This window comes from Otolemur garnettii, unplaced genomic scaffold (assembly GCF_000181295.1).
Source record: "Otolemur garnettii isolate 467f Iridium unplaced genomic scaffold, OtoGar3 scaffold00058, whole genome shotgun sequence".
Classification (NCBI taxonomy): domain Eukaryota; kingdom Metazoa; phylum Chordata; class Mammalia; order Primates; family Galagidae; genus Otolemur; species Otolemur garnettii.
Genome location: NW_003852453.1, coordinates 8786845 through 8801832, shown reverse-complemented (window position 1 = coordinate 8801832; position 14988 = coordinate 8786845). Strand labels below are relative to the sequence as shown.

At 39.0% G+C, this 14988-nt stretch overlaps 1 protein-coding gene across 1 annotated transcript in view; it reads left to right on the top strand.

Annotated features, from left to right (window-relative positions):
• The first annotated feature begins 3265 nt into the window (after positions 1 to 3265).
• The window catches only part of AMFR (autocrine motility factor receptor), a 35495-nt gene continuing 23772 nt past the window's right edge, over positions 3266 to 14988 (top strand). Inside the window, exons 1-6 of the mRNA XM_012806867.2 lie at positions 3266 to 3384; positions 6735 to 6899; positions 8330 to 8482; positions 11128 to 11168; positions 11344 to 11476; positions 13801 to 13934. Coding sequence (XP_012662321.1) covers positions 3322 to 3384; positions 6735 to 6899; positions 8330 to 8482; positions 11128 to 11168; positions 11344 to 11476; positions 13801 to 13934 — 689 coding nt within the window. The 5' untranslated portion in view covers positions 3266 to 3321. The remainder of the gene's footprint in view (positions 3385 to 6734; positions 6900 to 8329; positions 8483 to 11127; positions 11169 to 11343; positions 11477 to 13800; positions 13935 to 14988) is intronic.

Below are 14988 nucleotides of genomic sequence, written 5' to 3'. Positions count from 1 at the left end.
AAAAGAGGAACTCGGCAATTATTGATGTGGTAATGGGGAGTCTGTATCTTAGTATTTTGTACTTATCTCTGGGAGGCTGCAGAGAGGTAATAATGTATGAATTGTCCTGAAATGGAGGGAACCATCAAATGGTGGTGGGGAGGGAGGCAGTCTTGGTGTTAGGTAGAAGGCTGAGACAAGACTCCATGTCATCACAAACTCATAAATAATCCCCTACTGGTGGCCACCTTTAACAGGGTCACAGCTTTCTCCACAGTTAAATGGTGATAAATGTAGCCACACCATTTGTTAATCACTTTCCTCCCTTTTCCTCCCAGGCAGGCCTAACTGGGAGTTTATGATTTTTTTCTCAACAGCAAAAAAGAGCCATTCTGGGAGGGAAATTTTCTCGCAGGGCCTTAGAGTAAGGGGCCTTAACATTAAGCTTGGTTCAGTAGGGTTGCTTGGATCACTGAGTTCTGACCTATTATAGACTGTTCAGGAACAAGCAAAATTTGTTTTTGTTTTTTTCAGTTTTCTGTAGATTAATGAAAAAAATAAAGGCATTTGGTGAGATTAGGGGAAAAACATTTAAGTTTTTGATAGCAGTATAGCTGTGAGAAGCTTTTTGGTAGTATTTTAGTATTTTAGTATAGTGGGAATACTGTGTGTTTGAACAAGCTTAACATGTGACTTTGGCCACCCAGTTTTGGTTCGTTACTCATCCGTATGTCATCATATGGTGAGAAAAATAACGTGGCCTTTCAGAACTGGTCAGATTAGTTAGTAGATTCTAAATTTTAAAACAATTAAAAACTAGGTAATATACGCTTGTGGTACAGGTGTTAAATGCTACGAAAGTGATAGGCAGTGAAAAAGACTCCCCCTCCCCCGCCCCAATATCCCTGTTTCCTTCTGCCAGAAATGGCCATTACTGCTTCTTATTAATTAGTGCTGGTGTTAAGTGGGAGACTGAGAAATACCCATCAAGTCTTTAACCCAGTTCACATCTACATATTATATAAACACGTACGTGTACATGTTCTTTCTTACACAGAGCATAGCATAACATAGTAATCACATTTCTGCACTGTGCTTTTTTTTCAGTGAATAAATTATCCTGAAGGTTCTATATAATGCTAGTAAGTATAAAGCTGCCAAGTTGGTTTTATTAACTTCACTTATATTCCACTAAATGGAAGTTTTACAATTTATTCAACTAAGTCTCCCCAATGGATGTTTATTTTTCATTTTTTCTGCTATTAAATAGTAATCTTATGAATTCCTTTAAGTTGGATTCTACTTACAAGGAAAAATTATGAAGCGTTAGCTCTGTAGAGCAAGTGCTTTGGGATTTGCTTTTTAAATGAGGACTGGTACCATTGTGTGTTTCTGTACAGGTTACATAATCCCTTATCTGAAATGCTTGGGACCAGAAGTGTTTCAGATTTCAGGTTTTTTTTCCAGATTTTGGAGTGTTTGCATACCCATAGTGAAATATCCTGGGAATGGAACCCAAGTGTAAACACGAAACTCATTTATGTTTCATTTACACCTTACACACATACCTGAAGGTTGTTTTATTTTCTTTCGATAGCACTGGATAAACTGTGTGGTGTGTACCTGTGTTTTGACTGTGACCTGTTGCATGAGGTCAGGTGTGGGGTTTTCCACTTGTGGTGTCATATTGGTGCTCAGTACGAACAGGCGCTAAATTTGCTGCATTTATTTTTAAAATTCATATGCCTGCCTGCAAAACTGGGAAGAATTCTCTTTTAAAAATTTGCATTTTAATTCAGCTTGGGGATGTTTAGGGGACGTGGCCTGAGGGGTTGTGTTTTTTGTGTTTTATGACACAAATTTGTCTTAATTAACATGGCTGAGATTGACTGGTTTAGATCACAACAAAGATGAGCCTTTTTACTATCTCTTCCATCACCTTGAAAATTAGCTTTCCGAGGTATCTGGACCATCTTGAATAGGTCTGTTACACAAGGAAGTCACAGATTGGGATGTTTTAGGTAACAAGGCTTTTTCCCCCTGGTTATTTGAAGGATTTTAGTACCCAAACAGTTTCTTTTATAAACAGAACTATTTTTGCATCCATCTCTTAAGAATATATCCCGTATTTCCTTGGCAGAATAGAACTTGATTTAGTTGTTTGTAGGAATCAAGGCTTCCATGATGTCTTCTCCCAAAGCCAAGGGTAGTAGGAGGTACTGAAGAGCTCCGAGGGAGCTTGCTGTGTTAAATTACTCACTTCCATTACTTTTCTTTCCTTTAAATTATCATTTGCTTTTAAAAGTAGAGGGAAGAATGACTTGGGGAGAGGAGTATGGTCACTTTCCTGTAAACGTAGTGAATCCCAGGTTGAAGCGGCCTTTGCCTTTTCATTGGATCTCCACAAAAGTCACCTTTACTGTCTTTATCAAGGTCCTTTGACTTTTTTGGTGCGTTCAGAGTTTTGAAAATCGTTTCAGCATCAGTTGTGTAATTGCTTCATCAGGGACAGCCCATGCTTCCATTTTATAAGCATTTGGATTTATCATTTAGGTGTAAGAATTTCTGTCTCTTAAGTATTAAAAAAAAAGTTTCCTCACTGTCTGTTGAAGGAGGCCTTTGTTTTGCATTGGGGTCTTTCATTTCTCAGCTCCTTCCCCATTTTTCTTTTCCTCTCTTTTCTGTTCCCACCCTCCACTCCCCTGTAAGGCTCCGGAACCTTCCCTTTGAAGCCAACACCAAGCAAGCATGGAGAACATTTCATTTGTGGTTGGCAGTTTGTCCCATTGCAATATGTGTTGAAATATACCTATTTTTTTGGTTATATCAGATCTTCATGGTCTTGTGACCTTTTTCTTACCATGAATACTCTTATCCCCCTCATCCTCCTATTAGTTTGGGAGGGAAGGATATTTGGGTGATGGATTTTACTTTTCATGATAATTTCACTTTCTACAGCAGTTTTCTTCAAGGCCACCAAAATCCTAATGTAGGGAATGATGTGCTGGGGAAGTCTCTGCAGGTCCCAGGTTGATACAGTTTTGTAGGTACAGTCTGTGGTTTATGTACAGTTCAGTTAAGACTGAAAGGTAAGGTGGTCTGCTAGCGGCTGCATATTGGGACAAGGAATTGTGGGTTAATGGGTAAGCTCGTGCGTCTCTTCACCACTCTTCATCTTGACCCCACTACTCATAAAAGTGTCCCTCCTTTTGGAAAGCCTCATTGGAAATGATGGCTGAATTCCTAATATGAAATTTTTAGAGCTGCTTTATTTTTCAGTGGGAAGAAATAAACTTTCTTTGTTGTGTACAGGTTCTCGTAAACACTGCCTGCTGTGTTTTGATGTTGGTGGCTAAGCTCATCCAGTGTATTGTGTTCGGCCCTCTGCGGGTGAGCGAGAGGCAGGTAAGTCGAGATGGAAAGCACGGATTCTTGTGACCAGATACCTATTTTTCTGTAATTTCTATTTGGTATAATTTCAAACTTAGGAAATAACTTCCATGAATACAACAGGCTCCTATACACTCTCCATCTGGATTCACCAGTTATTCATATTTTGTTCCATTTGCTTTAATACTTTTTACTTATAAATACATTTTTTGGATCCATTCGAGAGTGAGTTGTGGACATCATATTTCTTTACCCTCTAAATACTTTAATATGTATTTTCTAAAGATTAAGGACATTTTCTTATATAACTACAGCACAATACTTAAAATCAGGAAATTTAGCACTTTGTCTAATCCAGTCTATATTCAGTGTAGCCAGATTGTCCCAATATTGTTGTTGATAGCTATTTTCCCCATGGCTTTTATGAATGTAGTTTTTCAAGAAGCATAGATTTTTAGCTTGATCATAAACATCACTCTTTAGAATATGGATTCTTTTCCAAAGGAATTCACTGAGAGATTTTTCTCTGTGGAAAAGTAAATTTAAGATTTATTGTTCTGCAGGCATAATATTAGGTGACTTGTTCTTGTGTTAGGTGAGATTGTCTGAAATTTGAACATAACTCTCTGAATGTGTGTATGGGCAGGGTCGCTTCCAATAAAGAATTAATGCCACAAGCACACTGTATAAATTGGCAGTTCCCCGAGGGTTTTAGTGGGTACAGTGTAGAATGGTGTGTTATAAAGCAAGAATTTAGAACTGGCCTTCAAAACAACCTAAGAACAAAAGTATATTTTACTCTCACTCATCCCGGTGATAAGACGTTGGGGACTTAACCACATTGAAAGTGTAACAGTGGCTTCACAGCGTGTCCAAAGCCCAGTGTTGTATTCTGTCCATGCCTGCCCTTTTCAACTCAGATCTCATTTTGTAAACTCAAATGAGGACCTAGTTTAGTGCTGAAATGTGGTTACTCTGTGTTTGAGCCCTTGAAAGCTGTTAAGAGGACTGTTTTGTTTCCCAGGGATTTTTTCCTTAGTGAGGGTTCAGTATTTTCTCCAGAGCATCAACTCTAGGGGTCCTAGATAGAGTCAAGACCTCCCCTAGAACATAGAGGAGGTTTTCTTGTAGTTGCAAAAGCTCCTTTGATACTTTTTCTTCAAACTTTTCGTCATGTTTCATTTTCTTCTTCAAGATTTTGATTTATAACAGAAATCAGATCAGGCAGGCCTGGTGCATGGATCTGCCACTGGTGGGCATTTCCTTCTAGCTATCAGGTGAAAATTTATAGAAAACATAACCTTGGAGGATTTCAGAGATTTTTACTTTGAGTTTATTCAGTATAGATCACCTGCCATGCTGTTTTGGGTTGGCTTATTTTATGATTAATGTCAGGCAGTAGCATTTATTAGGAACCATTTTGAGTTAGAACTCTGTGGAATGGTTTGCTCTGTATATGCTTAAAGTTCAAAAATTAGAGTAATGCTAGAGGCAGAAACATTGAATATCTAAAATGAACCAAATATTAAACTATTAAGGAGAGGTTTAGGGTAAGGAAGTTTCTGATTTTCTTTTTTCCAGCACCTAATGCCTACTGTGGCACCTATCAGGCCCTTTGTACATATTAAGTTATATAACCCCCCCAACGATCTGTGAGGTATATACTGTTATTGGGATGGGGAAACCAAAGCACAGAAATGTTCTGTGACTTTCCCAAGGTGATGTAGCAACTAAGTGGCAAAGCCAAGATTTAAAACTGTAGCACAAAATTTCATAGGTTCAGCTTATACTTTCCCTGCCCCAGGTCTGGAAACAGACGTTTTTTAAGGATGCCTAGTTCATCTTACTGGGTGATGGTGTTCAGAAGCCAAGACCCCCCGCACCCCCACCCCAGTTCTGTGTGCTTATTGCTCTTGGGGTGTCTTGGCTTTTTTGGTGGACAGAGTTAGGGAATCCTCTGACTATTTGCATTTCATTTTGTTCTCTGTACAATAGAATTTTGTTCTCTGTACAGAATATAGTGTGTGTAAGTTCTTAAAATCTTATGTTTAAGGATCCATCAATTTGTTTTTCATTTTGCTTGTTTTTGTTTTTTAAAAAGTTTTTTTAATTTGTAAAGATTTGCTTGGTTCCAATTCCATATCAAAGTATACCGAGAGGTCATACTTGCATTCTTACTCTCTTCATCCAATTCTTCCCACCCCCATAGGTGCTTCAATAGTATATTTTAATACTTGGTGGGGCCTTCTTTTTTCTTAGGGTAATAATTTTTTTTTTTTTTTGAGACAGAGAGTCTCAAGCTGTCAACCTGGGTGGAGTGCTGTGACATCACAGCTCACAGCAACCTCAAACTCTTGGGCTTAAGCGATTTTCCTGCTTCAGCCTCCCAAGTAGCCAGGACCACAGGCGCCTGCCATAACACCTGGCTATTTTTTGGTTGTAGTTGTCATTGTATTTGGCGGGTCCAGGCTGGATTCGAACCCTCCAGCTCCCATGTAGGTGGCTGGCACCCTAGCCTCTTGAGCCACAGAGGTCAGTAAAGCCAATATATATACATACTGCTTATGAGAATATATACTTACAGAACTTTGGAAATCAGGTGGATATTACTTATAAACCATAAAAACATTTGTAATCTTTGATTTCATTGTGCTGATGATACATACAAAGGTGTTTATTATAATGTTTTCACCATGGTAAAAAATTAAAAACAGTGTCATTTCCATCTGGAACCACTAAAGTGGTATCTGGGTATATTCAGAGAATATTGATTGGCATTGGTGAGGTTTTCACAAGATCATAGGTGAGAGCAAATAGTGTACAAAAATTAATGTGTTTTGCACTTTAGAAGAAGACAAATGCATAAAAATGTTAAGGCATCATTTTTACATGTCTTTTAATTTTCTTTGTACTTTTTGTGCTCTGTTGATTATGGGCTGGAAAACGGACGTGTATTTTTTTTTTAATCTGGAGAATATTTCTATTGTTTAAGAATCTAGAGGGCAGGAATTTTAAAAATGATATTGATAGTCCTTACCATTGTTTTTTTATTGTGAATTGAAAGGATAAGGTATTTTTATTTCTTAGTACATAACTGGACAATATCACTACCCTTGTAATGGCTAAAATTCCTTAACTGATTTAGGGTTTTAGCCCAGAGTTTACAAATTACTTTCTGTGTATCTCACATCTATTCTTCAGGGGGCCTCTTTTTTTTTTATTTCTATTTTGATGTGGACAATTGTTAGAAACCTAAGTACAGAATATTTCCTTGATAGAAGCCAGATTTTATTATGTTAACTTTTCTTAAACTGTTAGATATGATGGCACTCACCTTTATAAACTTTTTTTTTTTTTTTTTTTAGCATCTCAAAGACAAGTTTTGGAATTTTATTTTCTACAAGTTCATTTTCATTTTTGGTGTGCTGAATGTCCAGACGGTGGAAGAAGTGGTCATGTGGTGCCTCTGGTTTGCTGGACTTGTATTTTTGCACCTGATGGTTCAGCTCTGCAAGGACCGATTTGAATATGTGAGTTTTTAGCTAAGCTCTTTGCTGGCCTAGTCACCCCTTTGCCAGGTTTGAATCGAGCAACATGAATGAGCCACAGCAGGCGTGTCTGGATAGCTCTGGAAGGAAAGACTCCTGCATCAGGCACCCATTGCCTGTTTTTTGAGCAGCCTTCCACAGCAGCCCAGGGATGCTGAATCAGGGTCTCCTGAGGAGGTTTCCTCCCCAGCCTCGTAGTGTATTAAGATACAGCCCAGGTGGGGTCAGTTCACCTAAACAAAGTGTTTGATCTCAGTGTAAGGAAACCTTGCTTTAGAAACTGACTAAAAAACGTGGCTGCTTCTAGATATTTTCTGTTCTGTCTCCTATATTCTCCCTCCTCTCACCCTAATTCTTTGAGCTTTTCTTCCTGACTAGTTGATACTGTTTTCACCCCTGGGCCAGGACTGAATTAGCTCTGTTAGCTTTCTTGGTCACAGAGATTGTATCTCTTTTTTGTATGGGTACAGATCTGCCTCTTGGCTTTAAATCAGAGCTGTGTCAGTGAACCCCCACCCATTAGTGCCCTGAACTAATAATCTCTTGGGTCCTGGGTAAATGTGCACCCTCAGTTCTGCTGTCAGTTAAACTCCAGGGCCATTCCCCCCCAAACCCCCCATCCCCGTTTTGTTGCTTCCATCCTCCTGGACCATGTGGCTTCGCCCCTCTGTGTGAGTTAATCTCACTCTCAATGCCCTCATTTCTTTCACAATTCAGCCCCCCTCCTTTAGTGTCATAACAGGAGCTTTTAACCTCCCAAACTGGTTTTTTAATCTACACCTACTAGCTCAGGAATCTCAGCCCTAGGCCTTCTTTTCAGGCCATTGCCTCTCCTTGAATAACAGTAACATAACAATGTAATAGTAGGAAATTTGTACCTGTATGACATTTCGGTTGTCCTATCCCTAAAGGACTAGGAATGTGAATTTTGGAGAAAAAGATTAAAGCAAGCTTAAGAAAGAAGCACACAGAACATGGCACTGTCCTGAGTCCTGTAGAATGTTAGAAGACAGAATTGGATACCCCTGGAAAATTGCTTCTAGAGGTTTATAATCTCAATGGTAGGAGGATCCTTGAGAATAAGAGACGAGGGCACCAGTAGTTAAGTGGTTAGAGCGCCAGTCCTGTGCACCAGGGTTGGCAGGTTCAAACCTGACCCCGGCCTGCTTAACCAAAAAAAGGAGAGAGAGAATAAGAGATGAAAATATAATGCATAGTTATATTTGGTAAATGAAATGATCAGGATCTCTAAATACCAGCTTATATTTGGGTCACTGGAGAATTTTGACAGTGCAGCAATGGGATACTTTTCACAGACCCCCAAGCAAAGATGCCAAGGTTGACCTTGAGTTTCTCGGTGACCTAAACCCTGCTGTGAAAAATGAGCTGTCTTCCCGTTTTGTGTGTTTCAGCTTTCCTTTTCTCCCACGACACCCATGAGTAGTCATGGTCGAGTCCTGTCGCTGCTGATTGCTATGCTGCTTTCCTGCTGTGGGTTAGCGGTGGTCTGCTGTGTCACAGGCTACACCCATGGGATGCACACGTTGGCTTTCATGGCTGCAGAGGTGAGATGCAGGACACAGCGTTGCTCTGATTATATTCCTTTATATTTTCAAGGATGCTGTTGGAAGGTTATTGACAAATTATTTTTACCCATGAAGTGATAGATGGATATTTGGCCTTTCTTTTTAACAAACACTTATTGAGTTCCTTTTTTTGTGTGTTGGGTACTGGTACTGAATGCTTTTGTATGGTAATTACTACAACCTTATAAAAAATAATTATTTTTTACAACATTTATATAGTACTTTCAGTAAGCCAGTGATTGTTCTTTTTTTTTAGATAGAGTCTCACTTTCTTGCCCCCAGTAGGATTCCATGGCGTCAGAGCTCATAGCAACCTTAAACTCTTGGGCTCAAGTGACCCTCTTGCCTCAGCCTCCCAAGTAGATGGGACTATAGGAATGTGCCACAATGCCCAACTATTTTTTTAGCGATGGGGTCTCACTCTTGCTCAGGTTAGTCTTGAGCTCCTGAACTCAAATGATCCACCCAGCCTCCCAGAGTGCTGGGATTACAGGCGTGAGCCACTGTGCTTGGCCCAGTAATTGTTCTAAACACTTGGCCTGTATAGACTTATTTTATTATTACTGTTTATGAATGGAAACACTGAGGCAGACAGGGTAAAGTGAATTGCTTAAGGTTCCAGTGACAGGTGGCACAACCTAAGTTTCTGACTCTAAAGTAGAAAGGGTATTGCCTAAAGATGGTACAAACAGCAATGGATGGTGATTCTCTATTTTAATTCTTTTTTGGATAGTGTAATTTTTAGTACAGTATAATAAATGTGTAAACTTCATTATTTTGAAGGGAAAATCTGAGCTATACATGAATATTTTAAAATTAAAAAAATTTTTACTTTTTTAAACCTTTGTGAAAATACCAGTTTCTGTTTAATAGAAATTAAAATTCTTTGTTCTTATATTCAATGGCTATATTTGTTCTTTTTTTAGACAGTGCCTCACTTTGTTGCCCTGGATAGAATGCTGTGGCATCACAGCTCACAGCAACCTCAAACTCTTAGGCTGAAGTGATTCTCTTGCCTCAGCCTCCCAAGAAGCTGGAGTTACAGGCACTTGCCACAACACCTTGCTATTTGTTTTTTTAGACAGGGTCTCGCTCTTTCTCAGGCTGGTCTTGAACTCCTGAGCTCACACGATCCACCCTCCTCGGCCTTCCAGAGTACTAGGATCATAGGCAGGCATGAGCCACTGTGCCCGGCCAGCAAAACATTTTTATCTTACCCATAATTACTATTATCAATTGAAAAGAAATGAGGTATCAGATATACTGAAGCTAATTGGCTAATATTGAAACACTAATTTTGAACTACTAACCGGGAATTTGGCAGTTTATTTCTGGGCCAGCGCGTGTTGGCACATTCCTATAGTCCCAGCTACTTGGGAGGCTGAGGTGGAGGATCATTTGAGCCTAGGAATTCACTACAGTGAGTTATGATCAAGCAACTGCTCTCCAGTGTGGGTGACAGAGCAAGACTCTGTCTCTTTAAAATAAATAAATAAATAAATATTTTCTGCTTGATTTCAGCATACAGTATATCAAAAGTAAAATTCCAAAAGGAACACTTAAATACTTAAAAACATTTGCAATCCTAGTTGAATACTTTCTGTTATATATGGTATTTTGTTTCCTCTTGAAACAAAATCTGTTGAAAAATTAATTTATACTGACTTACGTTAATTAGTTTGCTTTAGATATATTGTATTATTGCACTATTTGATGGTATTTATGGTTACTTGTTTTGGTTCTCTAACTTTCAGTTACTATTAGGCCAAACTTTGAAAAACAGTCACCTAAAAATAAACACATTAAATTAAATTTCAAGAGGATTGTAGTACATGTACAGTATATACTTTTATTTTAGTTTATTATTGTTTATTTTAAGATAACTTTTATCATGTTACAGACTTGATCTTTTGAACTAAATCATATTCTGTATCTTCATAGTGTTTCTTATATAAAATATTTTGCATTTATAAATGGGCATTAAATCTCAAAAATGTAACACTTCTATTCTGGTAGATTAAGAGGAAATTTTTCTTAGTATCAGTTTCTATAATAAAAAGTACTATCAGAGGCTTATTTGGTTTCTTATTTCCTTCATTTTCTATTCTTCTGAGTAGCTGGCTGTGTGCCACCATACCTGTCTAGCAAGGATTTCATTTTTATGTACAGACTATATATAGTACATACAGCATTAGGGAGAGAGCAGGTACTCATCTAGGATGGTAGCACTTAAACTCTAGTCATAGTTAAAATGTCTCCATTTAACAGTCAGATGCCCTTTCCAGTAATCAGTTATGGTGGCCTAATGCTGTAGAAATTGAAGTGATTATTAAACCACTAGGGTGAATTTTAAGATTGTAGGAGCCAGCCCCAGGATATGGACAGGTGTTACTGGTTGTCACCTATTAACAAGAAAAAGCTCAATAAAAGTTAGACTTCTAGGTGATGAAGCTATTCCGTGGAAATCTGAAGTAGAAGAAATAAAATGGTTGGTAAACTTGAATAATCAGCTTTTTAAGAGAACGGAGAAATGTGTATCTTTTATCATTTTGTAACAGTGAGCGTGGCTTGAGCTATTCTGAATTTTACTAAAACATATATGTGCCTGTATCCTTTTTTTATAGTCTCTTCTTGTGACAGTGAGGACTGCTCATGTGATTTTACGGTGAGTAGAGATTTGGGAGGGAGGTGATTGAGAGTCTTATACAGTAGAATTTAATTATTACATAATTTATAGTAGGTGTAAAATATATAAAAACATGAAACTAAATTGTGAAGTTTTTCAGCCATATTTATTTATAACAGTAAATTATTAAAGTGTTTTTCTCTTTTTGTTGCAGCTACGTAATTCACCTCTGGGACCTCAACCATGAAGGCACCTGGGAAGGAAAGGGGACGTATGTCTATTACACAGATTTTGTCATGGAGCTCACTCTCTTGTCCCTGGACCTCATGCACCACATTCACATGTTGGTAAGTGCTCTCACAGGAGCTCTACTGAGGGCTGGGCTTTCAGAATCAGAAACCTTGGTTTGTATATAAAAAATGAAATCCTTGCTAGTCAGGTATGGTGGCACACAGCCAGCTACTTGGGAGGCTAAGGCAGGAGAATTTCTCAAGCCCAAGAGTTTGAGGTTGCTGAGAGCTAGGTTGACTCCATGGCACTATTGCCTGGGGCAATAGAGATTCTGTCTCAAAATAAAAACAAAAATCTTTGGAATAAGAGGTAGATGAACCACTTAAAAGACTATAAAAATGAATGCAGCTGTGTACCATTCCTTTTTTTTTTTTTTTTTTGGTCTTTGGGTGTACAGCAGTGTGGTGGAACCACAGTGGCTGGTGCCCAACTCAGGAGGTGTTTGCTCCTCTTGAAGTCTTAGTTCACTCTGTGACCAAGTCAGGAGATAGGCCGTTAGCATGAAATTAAGGGGCTGCTTCTCCACATAGTCTCCGTGGCTATTAATACTTAGCAGTTACTTGGTAGGTGGTAATGGGATTTCCTGCAGTGCTAGGCTACTTCATAGTCATACGTTTTCCATCTTTATAATCAAAAGTTTTTTTACGTAATTCTTGCTACCTTCATTCCTTTTTTTCTTTTTTGAGATGGAGCCTCAAGCTATCCCCCTGGGTAGAGTGCCATGGCATCATGCTCACAGTAACCTCCAACTCCTGGGCTCAAGCCAGTCTCCGGCCTCAGCTTCCCAAGCAGCTGGGACTACAGGTGCTCGCCACAACGCCTGGCCATTTTTTGGTTGCAGCCATTATTGTTGTTTGGCGGGCCCAGGCTGGGGATTTGAACCCGCCACCTTAGGTGTACGTGGCTGGCGCCTTAGCCGCTTGAGCCACAGGCGCCGAGCCCTACCTTCATTCTTTATATTTTACTTTGATGTGTCGGGAAATTATGTTATAAATCTGCTTCATTGGTTAACACCACAGTGATCCTATAAATGGTGGGAATCAATGTAGTTGGTGGGCAATTTAGTTAAATTATAAGCCTATCAAAGTAGTTTTGAAAATTATTGGATTAGACACAGCACATTTTTAAGTCTACTTTTTGAAAGCATACTTTTTTTTTTTTTGGAGACAGAGTCTTACTATGTTACCCTGAGTAGAGTGCTATGGCATCATAGCTCACAGCAACCTCAAGCTCTTGGGCTTAAGCGATTCTCTTGCCTCAGCCTCTCAAGTAGCTGGGACCATAGGCACCTACCACAACACCAGGCTATTTTTTGGTTGGAGTTGTCATTGTTGTTTGGCAGGCCCAGGCTGGGTTCAAACCTGCCAGCTCTGGTGTATGTGGCTGGCATCCTAGCAACTGAGCTACAAGTGCCGAGCCCATACTTTTGTTAAAGAAAAATTACTGAGTATAGTAGTTTGTACCTGTAGTCCTGGCGTCTGGTGAGGCTCAGGCAGGAGGAGGATTGCCTGAGCCTAGGAAATCGAGAGCAGCCTGGGCAACATAGTGAGACTCTGGTCAAAAACTCCAAGAAACAAATAATTCTTTGTTAAAAAAAAAAAAAATAAAGATCCCTTTCTCCCCGACCCCCCCAAAAGGAGAAAACAAGTGCCCTGACATAACTTAAGATTTTATTGTATTGAACTGCTTCTTTATGTATTCAAATTATTTTGGACATACAGTTCAGTTTTTTTAGTTAATGTATTGTGAACATTTTCCTATGCTAGCAGCAGTTCTTCTAAACCATGTAAAATTCCGTAGGATAAAAATCTCATCACATAGATTTACTGTGATTTAATTAACCAAAATCATGATGGGCTATTTAGATTATATTCACTTGTTTGCTATCTTTACATAATTTGTCATATTTTAGTTTTATAATGATAATTATATCCTTTCACTTAAGTATTATTTTCCCATGTAATTGACCTTCACAACTGTTACACATAAAAAGAGACTATTAATATTTAATGGCACATTATAATAAGTATAATTAATACCTTTACATTACAACCTAACTGTTCCTCTACTGGGCATTTTGTTCATTTCCCTGTTTAGTTTTTCATAATTGCATGGATAGACTCTTTTTGCTTTTTGTTTTTACATATAAAGCTTGTGGATTTCTGACTAGTTTCCCAGGAGAGATTGCTGGTGATGGAATGTCTGGGCTGAACGGTGTGTGCATGGTTGAGGGTGATGAGATAAACATATCCATTTACTCTCTGAGAGATTGTTCCAGTTCACCTTCCCCAGCAGTTAAGAGCTTCTCCCGCACACCATACTTCATCACTAGAAGGTTCACGTTCATTTTCTTGTGCGTTTTCTTCTCTTTCTCTTTAAGTTATTTGGCAACATCTGGTTGTCCATGGCCAGCCTGGTCATCTTTATGCAGCTGCGCTACCTGTTCCACGAGGTCCAGCGCCGGATTCGTCGGCACAAGAACTATCTGCGTGTGGTTGGGAACATGGAAGCCAGGTAAGGGACTGTGTGCTGTCACCGAAGTTTATGCCTTTTAGCTCTTCAAAAATAGCAAATTCCAAAGTATATCAGAACTCAGTGTTGTAAATTGTTAACAGAATGGTAAAGAATTGGGGCTGTGGATCCTCATTGGCTATGTGATTTTGGCAATTTACTTAACTCCCTGGGCCCCCGTTACTTTATCTCTAAAATAGCGATAGTAACAGCACACTGTTCCTGGGAACTTTTGGGACAATTTCATAGTATAATTCGTGTACTTAGAATAGTATTGGGTACACCGTGCTTAAGAAGTATTAAGTTCTTATTATGTCATTATTTTAGCATCATTCTTATCAAATAGACTCCTCCTTGGATTTCTGCCTCCTTCATTTAGTGAAGGTGGGTCTCTCAATTATTCCTTACACCTTCGTGTTTGCATAGATCTTAACTTTATTGAAGGAGGCACCCAAGCATGAAGGTATAAGATTAATGGGTATCCTCTTTGTGTGGGGTAGGGTGGGACATTCTGGATCTTTGGGGAGTCTTAGTCCTCTGATTTGCCCAGAAATGTTCTCTGAAGTCATTACTAACAGCAGTCATTACTAAGACAAAGTTAGGCCAGGCACAGTGACTTGCACCTGTAAACCTAGCACTCTGGGAAGCTGAGGTCTGAAGATCTTGTCTTAGGAATTCAAGACCAGTCTGAGCAAGAATGACACCCAGTCTCTACTAAAAAAATTAAAATTGTCTCAGCACTTGTGGCACAGTGGTTATGGCACCAGCCACATACACCGAAGATGGCAGGTTGAACCTGCCCGGGCAAGCTAAACAACAATGACAAGTGCAAAAATCTAAAATAAAATAAAATAAAAATAAAGCATTTAAAAAAATAAATCAATAAACAAAAAAATAAAAATTAGCTGAGCTCTGTGGCAGGCATCTGTAGGACCAGATACTGGGGCAGCTGAGACAGAAGAATTGTTTGAACCTAGGAGTTTGAGGTTGCTGTCAGCTAAGCTGACTCTAAGGCACTCTAGCCTGGGGCAACAGAGACTCTGCTCAAAAAAAAAAA